This window comes from Dermochelys coriacea, chromosome 7, assembly GCF_009764565.3.
Source record: "Dermochelys coriacea isolate rDerCor1 chromosome 7, rDerCor1.pri.v4, whole genome shotgun sequence".
NCBI lineage: Eukaryota > Metazoa > Chordata > Testudines > Dermochelyidae > Dermochelys > Dermochelys coriacea.
This window is the reverse complement of record NC_050074.1, coordinates 41,131,146-41,150,448: the sequence shown is the minus strand read 5'-3', so window position 1 is coordinate 41,150,448 and position 19,303 is coordinate 41,131,146. Positions and strand designations below refer to the sequence as shown.

General features: G+C 40.0%; 1 protein-coding gene across 4 annotated transcripts in view; it reads left to right on the top strand.

The window, feature by feature from the left end:
• Nucleotides 1–19,303, top strand: part of IARS1 (isoleucyl-tRNA synthetase 1) — a 178,299-nt gene that overhangs the window by 99,845 nt on the left and 59,151 nt on the right. For all 4 annotated transcript variants that reach the window (XM_038410534.2, XM_038410535.2, XM_043518835.1 and 1 more), the window contains 3 exons: nucleotides 4,251–4,337; nucleotides 5,138–5,221; nucleotides 14,282–14,429. In XM_038410534.2, coding sequence (XP_038266462.1) covers nucleotides 4,251–4,337; nucleotides 5,138–5,221; nucleotides 14,282–14,429 — 319 coding nt within the window. The remainder of the gene's footprint in view (nucleotides 1–4,250; nucleotides 4,338–5,137; nucleotides 5,222–14,281; nucleotides 14,430–19,303) is intronic.

The following is a 19,303-nucleotide window of genomic DNA, read 5'->3' as shown; positions in this document are numbered from 1 at the left end:
CTATTTCCCAACAAATTATGTTCATCTGTGTGTCTGACAATTTTGTTCTTTACGATAGTTTCAACCAATTTGCCCAGTACTGAAGAGAGGCTTACTGGCCTGTAGTTGCCAGGGTCACCTCTGGAGCCCTTTTTAAAAATTGGCATCACATTAGCTATCCTCCAGGCATTTGGAGGGAACATGATAGAAGTATATAAAACAATGAATATAGAGAAGGTAGATTGGAAGATTCTGTACCCTACCTCATAATACAAGAACAAGGAGACAGCATTAATTAAAAAGTGCAGAAATTAAAAACTGACAAAAGGAAATACTTTTTCACACAGTGTGTAACTTAGCTGTGGAGTTTATGTGGCAGTCTGTCTCCAGACTGAGTCTGTCTTTGTCAATCTCAAAAGAGAGGCCACTTGTAATACCAGTTGTGATTTGATTTTTGTGATATGGACATAGATCCATTGGATATTGGTCTGAGCCTACCAATTCAATTTATATTCTGTAGGTTACATAACAGCTGCCAGATGGTAGAGATTTTCAAACTGTATAGTCCTGGGTAGTCTTTGCCCTACCTGTAGGTTGTCATACCAGAATTAATTGCTTAACCAGGCCTTTAAATTCTGACAGAGGTTTGTCAGTGTTGGGACTTTACCCCAACCCCACCCAACTTTGTGCATGTTTATACAGAACGTTTCACCAGCATTGGCTGTCTACTGACTGTTATAAAAGGCATGTTTTTAATTGGTTTATAGATGTGCATATCAAAAGCATCTTACTGTACTTGGTGGTTTTAAGTTTTACATTTGTAACTCCTCACTTAAAGTCGTCCCGGTTAACATTGTTTCGTTGTTACATGGCTGATCAATTAGGGAACATGCTCATTTAAAGTTGTGCAATGCTCCCTTCTAACTTAGTTTGGCAGCCGCCTGTTTTGTCCACTGCTTGCAGGAAGAGCAGCCCGTTGGAGCTAGCTGGTGGGGGCTTGGAACTAGGATGGACCGGCAGCCCCCCATCAGCTCCCCGCTCCCCTAAGTTCCCTGTGCAGCAGCCGCCCAGCAGGCTATCAGTTTCCTGCAGTTCAGCTGTCCCTCCCCCCACTGCCATGTGCTGCTCCTGCCCTGTGCTGTGGAGCTGCTCCATTAGCCTCCTGCTTGCTGCGGGGGGAGCGAAGAGGGAGGCTAGTGTCAAGGTGTCCTCCTCCCCCTTGCTTCTGCACCCTACTTACCCCATCTCTATAGAGCAGGGGAACATATGACAGGGCTCAGGACTGAGGGAACTTCCTGGCACCAGCTGTGGTCTCAGCTTGCAGATTAACTTAACAAGGCAGTGTACTTAGAAGTGGGTTAGCGTAATTAAAGGGGAAATGCGCATCACACACACACACAAACACACACACACACTCTCTCTCTCTGTCTGCCATGCTGTCTCCCCTCCCTCATTCCTGCTGCATGGCAGAGTGTGAGGCTACATTAACAACGAGTTAACCCCTTGAGGGCTCAGCCAGTTGCGAGTTCATCATTTAACACTAAGGCATTCTCTGGGAAATGTCCCACCCCTCTGACTTCACCACCTCAACCAAGCTTTACGATCATCATTGCTGTGTACAGTAAAAATATAGTCTTTTGTCTGGGGGAAAAAAAAACCTTGGAACCTAACCCCTTAATTCTTAGAGGGAAATTGAATTTGCTTAACATCGTTTCACTTAAAGTCACAGTTTTCAGGAACATAACTGCAATGTTAAGTGCGGAGTTACTGTACAGTCTATAAAGCCAATCAAATCACAGAATGATCATGAATAGGAATTTGTAGATGATATTTTGAAATAACTATCGTGGTTGTCATTAAATTCATAACATTTACTACTGCAAATAATTATATACTTGTATACAAGCACTATATTCCCAACACTACACACCAGGCATGTTTCAATTATTTCCAAATATACTGTCCAGTATGATTGTGGTTATACTTCTATTCATCTTTTTAAAAAGAAAAGGAGTACTTGTGGAACCTTAGAGACTAACAAATTTATTAGAGCATAAGCTGTAGCTCACGAAAGCTTATGCTCTAAAAAATTTGTTAGTCTCTAAGGTGCCACAAGTACTCCTTTTCTTTTTGCGAATACAGACTAACACGGCTGCTACTCTGAAACCTGTCATCTTTTTAAGAAACTGAACTATCTAACTTAATGTCCCAGGAGAAGTTTCTTCAGTCACTAAAAAATTTCTGCATGTGCCACCTCAAAGTGCGTAACCCTCATGTACCAGTCTCCTATTAAAAAACAAAAACACTGAAGCCCCTTCTAAACAAAGTCAGTTTTCGTTTTTAAAACAGAAATGCCTTACACTATTGTCATCATTACATGACAAGTGCTGTTGTTGGTATCAGTTTGTTGTTTGTTTTGCATGCGTGTTACATGTATATTTACATGCAATAACCCATGACAGTTTGTCAGTTGGGTACTCATACTAGCTGAGGGAAGAATCAGCTAGTATGCAGTCTCTTAGGTTTTGATTTGCCTTGATTATATGTGCAAAAGCTCAGGATTGAGGGTTTTTTTTCTTTTGAAGACTAAAGATGGGGGGGGAAGAGTGAGGGTGGGATGTAAGGAGGAGAGTAGAGGATTATGGACAAGGAGTAAAGAGTGGGAAAGTAGCTTAAAATGGGAAAGATTTTCATTCTACTTTTGTGTATGTGTGAATGTTTGATAAAGGTTTGTAAGTTGCATTGTAATTTGGTTGGTTAAGAGTTTTACAGCCCAGAGGGGTGTGCGCCCTGAGATGACGGTGTGAGTTGAAAGCCTCTCTAGGGAATAACAATCACAGCTTTCATCTAAGCCACTTTATAAATGCAATAATGCACCCAAGCAACCTTTATCAAGTATTGGATACTGAAGTGCCACAGATGTGTTTTCAATTGGATGCAGCTTTTTGAGAGCCAACCACTTCAGAGGATACAAATGAACCCTTCTTTCGGCAGAGAATTTCTTCTCTAAATCTTATGCTAATAAACAGTTTTGAAGCATAACCTTCTGTGCCTTGGTCTGAGTCAATTAGTTTTCATAAAATAATCTTTCATTTAAAGGTTGTGTTAGCTTTAGCTCTATAGATTTCTGATGTGTTTGATATTCTTCCTTAGCTGATAAGGCTGTGCCCTACCCTCAAGTTATTTAAAAAAAAAAAAAAAAAAAAGAGTTGCACAAGCCCAGACCTCTGATAAGAGTCCTATTTGTAAATGTGAAATAATTCAGTTCCTTCACATCTCCACTTACTATAACACTTTTTAGCATCTGAGAACTAGTGATACATGTAGGCTTATGTTATGATGTAGGTGCCTGTACGGAAGCAAATCCTAGTTTCTCAAGAATCCAGAGAGCTAATATATATGTTTTAGGAAATACAGCAAAAGAGAGACTACACTGGGAGTTGCATAGTATTTGAAAGCCCAAATTATTCTTTTGTTTTGCCATCACATTTGAGGTCTTACATTACTGCTGACATCCTTCATAGTGAGAAGGACTGGATGGGACTCACTTGAGAGCTAACCAACTCCCTAACCTGTATAGAGAAGGGATTTTTTTTAATTATGTGAAGCTGTCTCCCTTTAGTGCTCACTTATACTTAGTCTGTAGCAGCCTCTTGGCCCCTGCACCTGCTGGCTTGGAGAATACAACCATAACTGGAAATTAAATTTGTGTTCCATAAAAGACTGTCAGTCTGGGCCACCATTCATTCCTGGGTTTAATTTACTGTTAGGCATTGTAACACATTGGTGTTTAAATTCTCACTGTTTTGATGTACACAATAAGGCACCATGGAGGCTAATTTAAGGATGGTGTTTCATTGCTAATTTATTATGTAAGACCCTTTAATGTACATTTTCGTTTATATTTTTTTGTGGATTTTAAAAATCTATTACTTAAAGGGGAAATTCTCCATCTTCCTGTCTCCCAATCTTGCTAATTATTCCCAAAATGTTTCACTGTCATTTATTAGTATTCAAGTACTTGTGTGTAATATTTGGAGAAATAATAGTATATACTGCACAGCAAGAAAACAGTTGTACAATAAGCTTATTTTAATGGATCTTTTCCAGTTGTATGTCCACTCGGATGTTTTTTAATTCTAATGTGCTAGAGTGAATAAATCCAGCTTAATTGAAATTTGATATGTAATTGACAGCATGGTGCTTTTAGCATAATGTGCCTAGAATATGGCTTGAACTGTCTGATAACAAACTTATCACTTTTGTTTCAGGTTTTATACTCTCCTGGTGCTATCCACAGCTCTTTTTGGGAAGCCTCCTTTCAAGAATGTAATTGTAAATGGGCTGGTTCTTGCTAGGTTAGTATATTAGTTTTCTTTACTGAACAGCTTTTTATTGCCATCTAGTTGTAATAGGCTCAGGCATGTTACTCTGAATCACAGGTGAGATGTTTTGGTAGCCTAGGAGTACATAGTGGTTATAGTTAGGTCAGTTTTGGCTATCAACGAGAGAGAAACTTGTCACAAAGTAGCAACGTTGCAGAAGAATTTAACTGACCATCAGAGAGGGACACTTGTGTCTCCTATCTGGGAATTATGCCTGGTTCTTCACAGAAATATTTGCCCTTACTTATCAGCCACAAATCTAATTAAAACTGGATGGAATTGAGGAAAGAAATGATATGCCATTGTGCAGAAGGAAGGATACGCTGTTCTTTAAAAGAGATGTTGATTTGGAGGTTTATATATTTTTTTATAACAGTAAATATATTTTCCAGTGTCACAACTTGTCACATCTTCAGGATGATGTTACTGATCGAAAGCAAATGTTTTGTTTTTATCCTCTTGCATCTTATTGTGCACCTTAATATCTCCAAGGAAGATGGAATCTTCTAATTGAGTCTGTAACTTAGGAGCCTATTGCTTCCAGATTTTCTCAGTGCTCTGGAATTGTCCATCATGCTGAAGTAGTGTGCTGAGCGAATGACAGTGGCTTGGATAATTGTAAACGTGTTGTGACAATCAGATTTGAGTTTTAATCAATTATTTGGAAAGGAAGCTGGATGTAAACGGATACTTGGTTAGCAACTCTTGTGTTGTCAAAATCCTAGGAACTCATACCCCAAACTTGGCTTTTTTTTTTTTTTTTTTTTTTTAAGTGATGGCCAAAAAATGAGCAAACGCAAGAAGAACTATCCTGATCCAGTGAACATTGTAAATGGTTATGGAGCTGATGCGTTAAGGTAGGAACTGGCAGTTCTGTTTTTTTTTTTTTCCTGTAATGTAGATACCTAGTACTTCAAATTCCTGTGAATGGTTATATCAGACATGTATACCAGAAAGGGTGTAATGGATTTTGACAGATAGCAATAGGAAGGAACTTAAGTTTAGAGTATTTCAGAACTCTGTGGTAAGGAAATAGTTGGGGGAAGGGATGACCCAGGGTATTGGTAATGGGTTATGGAGCCTTGAACTTCTAAATCATTGGTTCCAATCCTAACAAGGCTGATAATGACTGAAGCTAATTGCTATTTGATGGCTTTTTGGTTAGGAAATGAGTTGTGTCCAATTCCTATTATATAATATGTCAATTTAAGCTGACACTAATTGGTGCCATTGTTGGTTTTATGAGCATAGAGGCCAAGTATTTGAATGGTCATGAAAACTATGATCAACTCCTCAGAGCTAACAAATTTATTAGCGCATAAGCTTTCATGAGTTACAGCTCACTTCAAGTGAGCTGTAGCTCACGGAAGCTTATGCTCTAATAAATTTGTTAGTCTCTAAGGTGCCACAAGTACTCCTTTTCTTTTTGCGAATACAGACTAACATGGCTGCTACTCTGAAACTCCTCAGAGCTAGTTACTCTAGAATAGGATATCTGCACATACACTGCATGGTGGAGGGAAGCTTGTGCAGTCGCTACCTGTGCTATGTACTACTGTAGTGGGGCGGCTGCCACACTCCTGGAGAACAGGGGTTAAAAGCAGCCAAGATTGGCTGCTACCCCCAATCAGCCTCAGCTGTGGCCAGCTCAATTAGGGCCCAGTTGGCCCTGATAAGAGGGCTGGGGGGCCGGTAGCTGGAGAAGTCTCACTCTAGTCCTGGAGTGGGAAGGGCTAGCTGCCTAGGAGCAAGGTACCGGAGGCAGAGAAGTGCTGGGGAAAAGGGTAAAGGGAGCTAGGGAGCTCCAGCCTGCAAAACCGCAAGGCTGCAGGCCTTGGTGAAGGCCTACAAAGGTACTGGGGCTACAGAGGTACAGCCTGGAAATAGGCAGAGGTAGATGGGCCTAACCCCTTGCCAATGATGTGAGTGGCCATTACAGACTGCAGTCTGCTCCAGTGAGCAGGGGCTAGATGATGGCTGGCTGGCAGTAGCCACTGAGACAAGGTTAGGATAGAGGGTTGGGGGTTCACCTGGGAGGGGAGACCCAGTGTGTGGGGGTACTGTAGTGGGCAGAACTCTAGGGTAAGGGGCACCGGGGTCTGGGAGGGACACGGGAGGCCCAAGGAAGGTGAGACACCAGTCTGCAGAGGGTGCTCTGGGTTGGACAAGAGCTAATTCCCAAGATGACCAGCAGGAATCGCCACACTGGTGAGTCTCGCCTCGCTACAACTGCCTATGGAGAAAAGGTTTAGTCTACATTGCTGTTTAATACAGCATCTTTCCTAAGTACTATGTTCAGTTAAAATTGGAGACAAAAGTGAAGAGGCAGATCTGAATATATTCATGTACAAAAAGCAACTTACTGATTAGACTATCTAGGTCTTTGGGCAATTTAAGTTGTTTCATTAAAATAATATAAATGCTCAAGCATAAGAGGCAGTTAATTTGGCTGGGGACAATAAAATCTCTTCACAACCTAAAGGTGGAATATGGACATTGAATATCTGAATTAATATCTTATTTATGGTTGTAAAGAGCCATTTGAATGTTGCTATATTCAAATTTTTATAATATGTCACCAGGCATCATGATTGCATGCTTAGACTATGGCAGAACAAATAATAAATGTGTGTCTGTGTCTGTTGAAAACTTTTCATTTGCCATAACTGAAACTTGCTTTAAAATTAACATTTATTTTAAGAAGACTAGACTCATGTTTGATCAACAAGATCAAACTCTTTTATAATAGTCTAACCATGGTCAGCAGAATACGAAGAAGCAGAGAATTGGTAGATGAAGCAGCATGACTGCAGAGATTCCCAGTTTTTATAGAGGCTTTTAAACTCAATGTTCAGTTGTCTTTTTCCCTAATTTTTTTCTGCCTACAAACAAAAAACAAAATGCTAAAAGGTACAATTCCATTATTTCCCCATTTTTGTTCAATAAAAGACTAATTCATTTTTCTGCCTGATCTACACTCTCCAATGTCATATTTATTTATACACACACCCTCACACAGAGTACAAAGCAGTACAGACTTGGTTCATTTCAGGAAAGTGCTCTGTGATTCAGTTGTTTGTGCTCATCCACTGAAGCACTTCTTGTATACTGTTTAGAATAAGCTACTTTAGATTTTCTTGTCATTTTGGCACTGCTTCTATGTAGAGTTACTTTAGCTTCTGTGAAGGACGTTCTCTCCTCCCCTCAATAGAATCTTTACAAACAGTAGCTTCAAATTAGTGTCAGCACAGCAGTATGTTAGTAAATACAGCATCCCCAGTTACACACATAAGTGCTTAAATGTATAGTAGGATGAGAACTCCCGATGGAAGGAATAGCTAGGTAGCACAGAGAGTTAGCACACTGGTGTCTGACTTTGAGTCTTTAATTCCAGTGTTCTTTGAATCATATGTGAAACTATTCAGTGTCAAAGAGCTTGTCTACACGGTGCAGCAATGCACATCAGAAGAGGTGTAAAGTTGTAGAGCACCTTAAAGTGTTGAGCTCTAACTGCCCTGTGTTGATTTAGCTGATGCACTCTTATATGTATGTGTTAATGTTGTATTCTTTTCAAACAGGACTATATTCGTGGACACTAGGAACCTTTTAGAGCACATCAGTAGAGTCAACACAAAACTATTAGAGTTCAACACTTCAAAGCCCTCTACAATTTTATACCCCTTCTGGTGTGTATTGTTGCACTGTGTAGACAAGTCCTAAATGTTAAAGCTGCCATCACACTTGGGCAGTCTTGACAACCTTGGCTCAGATGGGCTGTAAGCCAAAGATGAAGTCGTGCAGTGAGGGGGAAAAAGTATCTGCCGGAACCCCAGACCGTCAGCGGGGTGGCGGACAGAACCCCAGACCAGCAGTGGCTCACCCACAGTCGGGGTCCTGACCGCTGGCCCCTCTCAGCCTGCTGCTGGCCGGGGGTTCCGTTACCCAGGCAGGCAGCGGGCTGAGTGAGGCCGGCAGCCCAGACCCCGGCTGGCAGCAGCGTGCCAGTAAAAATCGGCTCGCCACCTTGCCGCAGGTTGCCAACTCCTGGTCTAAGAGCTTGTCTACACCATGCAGCTTTTAGCGACAAGGCTGTGTCGACACAGCCTTGTCGCTAAAAGTCAGCGTGTGTAAATGCTCTTTTTCGGGACTTAGAAGGCACTTTTGCTGACAAAAGACTTCCAGCCCCGCGAGCGGTGTTAGCTTTGTCGGCAGGAGAGCGCTTCTGCCGATGAAGCCACGTTCACACTGCCACTTGCATTGGCAAAACTTTTGTCTTTTGCGGGGGGGGGGGGGGGGACTTTTTTAAGTACCCATGAAAGACAAAAGTTTTGTCAACAACTTCTCAGTGGAGACAAGTCCTTACAAGAACGAATGATTCATAAAAGTATGCAAGTTATGTCCCTTTCTTTGGATTGGTTCCAGAGTAATCAATTTCTTCCTACATTACCTTGAAAGTAATATTTCACTATTGTTAATATAATTAAGTGACCTAAGCACCCATCTGCCAACACAGGCAAACAAAGTAGACTCAGGCACTGCCGCTGAGTGTCTGCAATTCTGTCACACCTTCTTTTTTTTTTTTTTATCAGAGGGCAATAGCTTCTACAGCTGAGCTTTTGATTGCTTCACTGAGGCCTTATCCCTCAAAGTTCAGACTGGTATCCTAGCAATACAACTCTGAGAAAATGTGCTATTTGCATTTGGCAAATAATTTTCATGGCATGAGGTGCCATAAGGATAAATTATGTGTTCGGGAAAGAATGTGGCAGTGTTATTGTTAATTTCAGAGGTCATCCAAGACGTGCATCTTTATCTCCTTATAGAAGACTGTCCAGTGTGCAACAAAACCAAACCCCTATATTTTATATCACTTACCTAGATAATGTTTAACGTCAAATATCATCTAGATCTATTTTCTCTCACTCATGAGATAGGAAGGATCTGCAAGAAGATTACCTGCATTTTCTTCTCTAGATACCAGAAGCTTTTGATGATCTGCAGTGTGTTTTTTGAGACGGTTTCATTCATTCCAGTCACTGTAAACAATTGGTTTTATGCTTCTTCTATACATAAGGAGTCAGGCCACTGTTCACCATGATGCCTTGCTAGCACACCAGGGTGCTGGGTTTTCAAAGACCTAGGGTGTAGGTTTGGATGGTTTTTTCCTAGGGGAATGGAAGAAAAGTTGATAACTGTCTTTTTATGTCTTGGGTTGGAGTCTGAGAGCCCTACATGACCAAATGTTCAATGTGGAGACAATACAGGTGCAAAATGATCAAAAATGTTAAGTCCTGTAAAAATAGGTAAAGCCAAAGCACGGAGAGTTTTGTATAGCTGTAATATGGACCATAAATAAAATATCAAAGTTGTAAAAGTTAAGTCTACTGCTTCATTTCATTCCTTCAGTTTTAACCCTAAGGCAAAGCTTTTTCCCCCTCCTTGCACACACAACTGACTTAAAAACACCTGTACACAACATTAAATACCAGATGCATCTGAAGCAAGTCAAATAATTTTCTGCTTCAGTAAACACAGGCCACATAATGATTTTGAGGTTAAGATGTTATTGCAAGCCGAGCAGGCTCAGTATATACTGCTTTAAATAGGTGTTTGACCATAAGCAAGTGTCCTTAAAATGACGAAAATAAAATAAACTCTTGTTTTGTGTTTGTTTCTTTTCTTTACATTCAGAAGCATTTTATTCTGACTAGCATTAAAAACAAATTTTATTTGAAGATGCATTTAGTCCATAACAGTCCATGCTTCTGGTACTATAAATTATTTACTTACAGTATCTTCAATATAGTGTAATTACACAGCTGCCAGTACACAAGGACACCATATAAAACCAAGAGAAGTGCATGTTTGTTACAAGAGAAGCCTGCAGACAGTAGTGTTTGTTACTTTCCTAAGTTACTTACAGGCCATTTGCTGTTGTGGTAACCTTGGAACACAGTGGGTAAAGATTTAAAATGACACTTACATAAAATAAATTTGGAAAATTTAGAGACGACAGTATTATTGGTTTGCCGAATCTGTGTTATACATTATTGCCAGCCCTGAAAGGTCAAAAATGACCACTCAGACCCCTATAAATCATGTGAGACTGGCTCACAAATTATGAGATTAAAAAATTATGTAGTATTTTTGGTCTGTTTGAAGATTTTTGTATTTCCCCTCCCCACCTCCAGCGTTTGTGAGACAATTAGTGTTGTAAACTCTGCCAGATTTATTGAGTAAGGTGGCCAGGATCTTCCAGTTTATCCCACATTCTAATGAATTAATTTTTGTGTCCTTCCCCCACCCTCATACAAATTCTGCTAAGCCTGGGTGGGCAGCTGCATGGGGTCCTCTTCTCTCCCTTCACAGTACTGGTCCCTGTAGGTACTCTCTGTGGGTGTGCATGTGCTCCATGCCCCTCAGGCTGGAAACTTTTCAGTAGCAGTGTCTGTTGGTCCATGCCTGCTCCCTTTGCCGCCTTGTGCTCCTAACCAAAGGTATAAGGAGCAGCATGACCAACCACCTTGCTCCAGTTCCTTCTCTAATGTGAATAGAAGAAGGTCTGAGCTACTCTTCTCCAGGAGGCAGGAAAGTGGGTGACTTGGCTGAAGTTTGTGAGGGGAGTGGAGCTTCTTGTATCATTTTGAGACTGGTTCCAGATCGAGCCAAAATCCTGTCACTTGAGAATGAATTGCAAGAGTTGGAGACAGCATGTACAAAGGCTTATACAATGATATTTGCTTTACCAGTAAATAAAAATTGGAGGCCAAATTGCTGTTTCATTTACATATTTATTTAGTAATTAGACATAATATTGAACTATTTTACATTGCCACATATTGGTCATCTAAATTCAAAAGAAAGTTTCTTCTATTTTTAAACATATATTGAAGTCCAGCTTTTAGAGTTGAATGTTAAATTCAAAGTAGTACCCATTCTTGTACTACTGACATTCATGTTTTACCATCTATTTGCCCTAACAGCTGTATTTTATGTATTATGTTGATGTGAGAAGGTCTTTCAAGAAGAATTCATGGTCCAGTATTTTTGAATGTATTCTGTCAGCCCAAGTTAGGGTTTTCGAGTGCCCTAAAGGAAATCTCTGTATAGATTCATTAGTTTAGAAAATTGTGTTCTAAAAAGTTTATAAAATATGACAAATTGAATTCTGAAATAAATCTGTTACTGACAATGTTGAAATCTTAAAAAGAAAATTATTTTTGGCAAGTTGAATGAAGTACTACTTAAATCTTTATTTTAAATAATTGTATAGGTTAGGTTAGCTGAGTGAGACACTAGTTCTTACCTACAGTAGTCTCTGTTATACAGAGTAGAAACCAAGCTGTCTTTGTAGTTTAAAATACTAGCTTAGGGCAGTGCAGATGTAAGGTTTTAAAAGATAAACTTTTTGCAAACTGAAGTGGATACATATTATGATACACTTGAAAAAAGGTAAGTGAATATTTTCAGGTTTCAGAGTGGCAGCCGTGTTAGTCTGTATTCGCAAAAAGAAAAGGAGTACTTGTGGCACCTTAGAGACTAACAAATTTATTTGAGCATGCTCGGGGGTCGCATAAAAAAAATTGGTGTGAACCACTCTTCTCCTTCGCAGCGGATTTACAGGCTACAGACTTTAAATCTCATTCTAAATTAATTCAGATTTCACTGCTTACTTGTAGAAGTATAGCAGAGACATTATGCATTATTCTAGGTACCAGTGTTTTTATTTGGTATTTTAAAAAAAAATGTTGTCACACTGAGTGTCTGGTGGAGGAAGTTGACTTGTTTTGTACAGTAGGGACACCTTAAGTTGTGTATTGTTGGCTCTAGTGGGGTAACTGGTTAAAAGGAATAGTGGCTCAATTTGACTTCATGTGGCTATGGAAATGGGTACTACAAAAACAAGCATCCACTATCCTATCCTTAAGATGAGATAAGGGGAGGAAAAAGGCAGGAAGGCAAAATCCCTTGTCTAAGCCAACTTTAAACACTCCTATTTGCTCTTCATGCAGTATGGGAAAATCTCAACTGGAAGCTCTTAAAGTTGTCTATTCTGACTGGCAGAGCTGAGCAAACAGTGGGAAGATATTTTCCCGTCAGTTATGTTCTCCTTAATGCCATTGCATCTCTTGAGCCATACTGTAGGAGTTAAAACAATGAGGAGTCCTTGTGGCACCTTAGAGATGAACACATTTATTTCGGCATAAGCTTTCGTGGGCTAAAACCCACTTCATTGGATGTATGGAGTGGAAAACACAGTAGAGAGGTATAAGTACACAGCATATGAAAAGTTGCCTTTCCATTTGCTGTGTATTTATACCTCTCTATTGTATTTTCCACTCCATGCATCCAATGAAGTGGGTTTTAGCCCAGGAAAGCTTATGCCCAAATAAATTTGTTAGTTTCTAAGGTGCTACAAGGACTTCTCGTTGTTTTTGCTGATGCATACTAACATGGCTACCACTCTGAAATTGTAGGAGTTGTGAGCCTGCTCATGTGGGCCCTGAATCTTTTTGTGCAGTACTGGTATTTAGCAGGCATGTGCATAACGTCCCTCAAGACCAATATTTTATACCATCAGATTGTAAATACCTGGTTTCCACTATGTCTCCATTCCTTTCTAACCACCAGAAAGTGCGGTCATGGTACCTTACTCCCTCTTCTTCTGTGTGGGGAAAATTAGTTTTTTGTTTCAAACCTTTTAATTTAGTTATAGGATTAGTACAGGGAAAGTTGTTTAAAATTTTCTTTATCCCCCCCCCCACCCCCTTACCTGATTAAGCTATACCAGGGGCCTTGTCTTTTGTGGTGGAGGCAGAACACCCTTCCAAACATCAGTTGGATGTTTGCGTGGTTAATGGTTTTCAGTGCTTTTGGAAAGGGCACTCCTCCAGGGGATATGATGTTTGTAAAGTCATCTCTCCCGAGATCCAGAAAGAAGATTGGGGCAATAGTGTTATCTTTCTAATTACGGGAGACCTGTTGGCTCAGGAGAAACTGATCTGAGACAGTGTTTCCAGGACTAAGTAGATCAAATTTGAAACCTTCTTTGGCACTGAACTTGGGATCCTTTGGGTCACATGCTGTTAGAGAGAGCCCTAAAAACGAACAGTCCATTTAAGTAGTATCCATTGCTAAAGGACGTAAGACTTTCAGATTGTGCCAGAGAAGAGCCTTGTCTTAACATGGATTCTTGAAACCTAGACAAGTCAAGAGACACTTTCTGAAGGATCCAGCAATTGACTCTGGTCTCAAGGCAGCCAGCCTTCTTAGTTCCAGGTGGAGGCAGGAGAGATTCTGAAAAAGGAGAGGTCTTCCTTCCTGCTGAGCTGATTGGATCACTCCTCAGCATCAGGACAGCTTTTGAATAAGTTGCAACAAATGCATCCGATGAAGTGAGCTGTAGCTCACGAAAGCTTATGCTCAAATAAATTTGTTAGTCTCTAAGGTGCCACAAGTACTCCTTTTCTTTTCACAACAGCAAGAACACTTCTCCCTTATAGCCTTTGAGGAGAGGAGATATTAGTATTCTGATCCATATTTGGTTCTTACCTGACTGTTTTCCTTCTGAGTTCCAGCATGACAATGCTGGTAGTATTCTGGCTGGAACAAGGATATGACTGGGGTACAAACCTTCATAACTTCAGCATGCTGTACCTACTTACAATTTTGTCTTTTTATAGATTTTTTTTTTTCCTGTGAATCCATCCCCTTTAGTGTTTTTCTATCACTGTAGCACAATGTTTGGAATTTGCTATGGTTTGTAAAATACTTTGATGAGTATTTGCAGGTAAGCTTTTAGAGTATGTAATTTTTTTAGTTAAAATGACAAGTTTTCTAATATGAGTAATAGAGACCATAGGGGAAATGCCACTAAACCTCTTCCTGATTGACCCTATTGCACTGTTTCTCTGCAGGCTGTACCTCATCAATTCTCCTGTGGTAAGAGCAGAAAATTTGCGGTTTAAGGAGGAAGGAGTAAGAGATGTGCTGAAGGATGTCTTTCTGCCCTGGTACAATGCATATCGCTTTCTTATTCAAAATATTGTGATCCTACAACATAAGGTATGAAGTTTTGAGACACTGAAAAGGCAAAGGCTAGTTTGTACACCTGGCACTATTTCTTGGTGGATTTTATGTTATGTTAATAACATACCTTCTTGCCACAAAGCTAACCTCACCTCCTTAGTTTCCTTTTGTTCTCAGTACCTTCTCTTGCTGAGCTCATTAAGCCTGGAGTATAGTTCTCTGATACTGTCCACCATGCTTCCATCCTGTGCTCCAGGAGCATGATCCAAAGTCCACTGAAGTCTATACAAGTCATTTACATTGACTTCAACTTTTTTTGATCAGGCCCCAAATGCTACAAATGCTAATCTTCTCTTCTAAGCTGTAATAAGTGAGTGTATGTGTACATCAAGGAAATTAGAAGGTACAGAGGAAGGATAAGGATTAAAAAATGAGGTTAACTCTCAAGTTGCATGCATCGGCAGCCACAGTTAACTTACTGCTGTAGCTCTTTAGTCCTATTCTTCCCACTCCTCAAGGCTTGGCTACATCCTTGTTATAAATTATCTTGTAAACATCATTTTTAGTTGTCTGTAAAGCACTGTTTAGGTTTATGATGTTATAGAAATAAAAGGAGGTGGAAATTTACCGACGCCTGTAGTATGTTAGCTTTCTTGCTCTTACAAATATTATTCCTTTTCAAGATATAAACATTTCTTACAATACAAAGATGCTTTTACTTTTTGGTTTTGAAATGAACTTTATGCTATAGCAAGGTTATAGTGTTAGAACTGAAATAGAAAAATTGAGCTGTGGAGTAAACCTTGTGCAGTAAATGCTTGTTTTAAGCCTGGCTTCAAATCAAATCAGTGCTGCTAGTGTCACATTTCAACGAGGAGTAAGTTCACCAACCAAACACTAACTACTGAGGACACCAGAGTTAATACTTGTGAAAAAAGTTCCATTAGGTCTGTTGGTCCCTTCAGAGCAGATTTCTGTTTTTCCTTCAGCTAACTTTTCTTCTGTTCCTTTCCTTGGAAGGAACTGCCTCATGCTACACCAAAACCAGAACTTTGTTTTAAAATAAAATTGGCTTATCCTAGCATTCTGTTAAATTTAGTTTTGAACATTCTTGTTCAAAATCTTTTTGGAGTGTTGTATTTTCATGTGAGAGATGGGAGCAGCTGTGTTGTGAACTGGAACTTCATCTAAAAGCAAAAGTTAGTTCCCACTGATTTAGTTGCTCTTTATTTCTGTAAATCTAACACATCTGTACACCAGATTATCCTAGTGCTTCTATTGGACTCTGGGACGAGGAATTGGTTTGGTGTCAGGGACTTATTTTGAAGAATTTGAACAATGTTGGAAATGGCACCATGGAGCTTCAGTGTTTTCAAATAATTATTTCATTTCCCTGTCTTGAGAGTTTATAACATGTGGCACACATCCATTTCTTTAAACTCATAATCTGCTCCAGGACAATATTCAGGGGATGCAGCCATTACCTACTCTTGCACCCTTGTTCTTGTACCTAGCCTGTAAATCGGTCACGAATTGCATAATCTGGACATGTTTTCTAGTTTAAAGGTAGCAACTGCCACAAATCCATCCTCGTCGTCTTGCGCGCCAGGGCCTGTTTTGCTTCATAGCTCACAACTAGGTGATAGGAAGGGAGGGTTTGTAGCTTTGACTCTTTCATCTTGCTGACCTTTGACTTCAGTTAGAAGTGATAATTTCTCAGAGCTTCAAAAGCACTCTTGATAACATACGTACCAAAAACATCAATGAAGTCACTAATAAATAAAAAAAATTACAGTGAGTAATTAGGTTTAGTATTAGAGTACTGTAAGAATTCTCATACTGGGTCAGACCAAAGGTCCATCTAGCCCAGTATACGGTAAATCAGTAGTACTGAATAAAGAGCCACCTAAGATAACTGCATTCACTGTAGATTTGCATAAAAATGTTGGTAGGCAAGAATACTTGATACTAGACATTCATGTACATAAGTGGTTGTTACAAGGAGGAGGGTATAAGGATAGGACAAAAAGCAATGGGTTTAAATTGCAGCAAGGACAGTTTAGGTTATACATTAGGAACAAATTCCTAACTGTCAACACTGGAATAAATGGCCTAGGGAGGTTGTGGAATCTCTGTCAAAGGAGATTTTTTTTTAAGAGCAGGTTAGACAAAGACCTGTCAGGGATGGTCTAGATAATATTTAGTCTTGCCATAAGTGTGGGGGATCTCAAGATCCCTTCCAGTCCTATGATTCTGTGAATCACCTTAGCAATAGCAAGAGGACAGCATCATATATAACCTATATTGCATTTTTGTAAAATAGTTACTATCTGCAATAGGTCTTTGAATGTAACCTGCAAATGTCAAGAGCTAATGAAAGACACTGGAGTAAGTGATGTGTGTTGAACACTTCCCATTAATCCACAAAAAAGATCAAAATATCTCTCTTCAGCAACACTATTATTTTGTCAGATGTTGAAATGTTTATGTTTGTGGAGAGTGGGTTCCTTTGAAAGCAATTTCTTCCTTTCAACAAAGTCATCATATAACAGGTTACCACTTAGTGCAGACATTTCCAATAGGCTGGAAACTAAGCAAAAACTAAGCAAAAAGTTCAGACCTTGTAGTACTCTTGAAATTATGGTAGCTATTTAATCACTTAAATGTGGGGAAGGATAGCTCAATGGTTTGAGCATTGGTCTGCTAAACCCAGGGTTGTGAGTTCAATCCTTGAGGGGATTTAGGGATTTAGGAATCTATTTAGGGATCTGGGACAAAAATTGGGGATTGGTCCTGCTTTGAGCAGGTGGTTGCCCTAGATGATCTTCTGAGGTCCCTTCCAATTCTGATATTCTATGATTCACTTTGGAAGGCTGCCATTTAAAGTGATAATGGCAACAGACTTCAATAAATAGTTGTGCAAATTGTTTTGTCTTTTTAGTAATAATATTTTCAAGAAAAGTTTGGTAACTACCTTATAATTAACGGGCCTTTTCTGAGGAGCCTCACCACCTTCATAAGGAATTTCTCATGTTACCTAAAAAATTCCATTTTTTTCACCTGTGACCATGGAATTAGGTGAAATGAGCTTTGCAGCCAACCATTTTGTGCTGTCATCCCATTAGATTTTGCAAGATCAGCAGAGTTGGGGATAGGAGACGTATGTGGAAAACCTGGATCCTTCAGCAAATAATTTGATTTAGCAAATGTAATTTTTCTTTGTTTCATTACTGATTCATAATGTGTCAGCATAGAATTAGAAGTTAATATGCTGCCGAAGATGTTATTTTTTGGGTGAGACCTAATACAGAGGCTCTGGCTGCTTGTTAATTTCATTATATTTCCTGTAAGAGAGAAAAGCTAATTCCAGTGTCCTGGCTGAAATCTGGGAATTACATTCTGCCTCTTAAAATTGTGATTGCAGTTACAGTTGGGTAAACTATTGTTTGCTTCTCCACCCTGAGTTGTTGTATAATCTTGTTGTGCACCATTTAGCAGCTGCCATTTTGCACCACAGAGGTGATTGAATGAATAGTGGACAAAGAGATTTATATGCAGTTTCACTTGTCTGGGCAATCAGTGGAAGCCCAGTTCAAAGATGAGCTCCTCAACTGAGGGTATGCCTACGCTACAGTTAGATACCCGCAGCTGGCATGCGCCAATTGACTCAGGCTTGTGGGGCTCGGGTGAAGGGGCTATTTAATTGCAGTGTAGATGTTTGGACTCAGGATGGAGCCTGGGCTCTGGGGTCCCAAGCCCGAACTTTTGCGCTGCAATTAATCAGCCCCTTAGCCTGCGTCAGCTGGGACAGGCCAGCTGTGGGTTTTTAATTGCAGTGTAGAGAGGGCTATGGCCAAATGTGGTGTACTGACTTAAATTCTGGTTTCAGAGTAGCAGCTGTGTTAGTCTGTATTCGCAAAAAGAAAAGGAGTTACTTGTGGCACCTTAGAGAGTAACAAACAGCTCACTTCATCGGATGCAGCTGTAGCTCACGAAAGCTCATGCTCAAATAAATTTGTTAGTCTCTAAGGTGCCACAAGTACTCCTTTTCTTTTGACTTAAATTCTAATGGCCTTTGTTTTCCAGCCTTTAACAGCCTTGATATGGTATACTGTCATAGGTATGAGGTTGAGACTATGGCCACACAATATTGCTTTAAGTTTGCAAGAGAGAAAAGGTGGGTGAGGTAATATCTTTTATTGAACCAGCCTCTGTTAGTGAGAGACAAGCCTTTGTGCTTACACAGAGCTCTTCTTCACGTCTGAGAAATGTATTCAGCTGTGACATTCTGAATACAAGGTGGAACAGATTATTTAGTGCAAGTAGTTAACACATATTTCAAGGGACAGTGGCCCATTAAAACCTTAGCAGTCATACAGGGAAAAGGGAGGGGAGGAAAAGCTGGGAGCAAGGGAGTAAGGGGGTTACAGATAGTTGTAATAAGCTATACATCCAGTGACTCTATTCAGTTCATGGTTTTTAGTGTCTAGCAAAGTTATGAAATTAAGCTCAAAGGCTTGTCTTGTGAAGTGTAGTGCAGGATTTCTTTGAGGATGAGGATTGAGGGGTCAGACATAAAGTGAAGTGTTATATGGTGTTTTTGTCTTATTTTTCTGTGAGAGTTCATTCGAGAGCATAGTGATTGTCTGGTTTTACCCGCATAGTTATTATTGGGGCATTTAGTGTACCTCTTCCAGTGCACCACATGTAGTGATAAGCATGTGTAGGATCCCAGGATCTTGAAAGGTGTGTTGCAGGGTGTGTTGATCATCCGCAGTGGAGAGATGTCTGCAAGTTTTGCATCTGTTTTTCTGCTAGGGTCTGGTGTTGCTTTGAGTTGGTGCGTCTTGGTCTGTGGGGAGCTTGCTTTTGGTGATGAGGCTGGGGTGGGGGGGGGTTGTTTAAAGGCC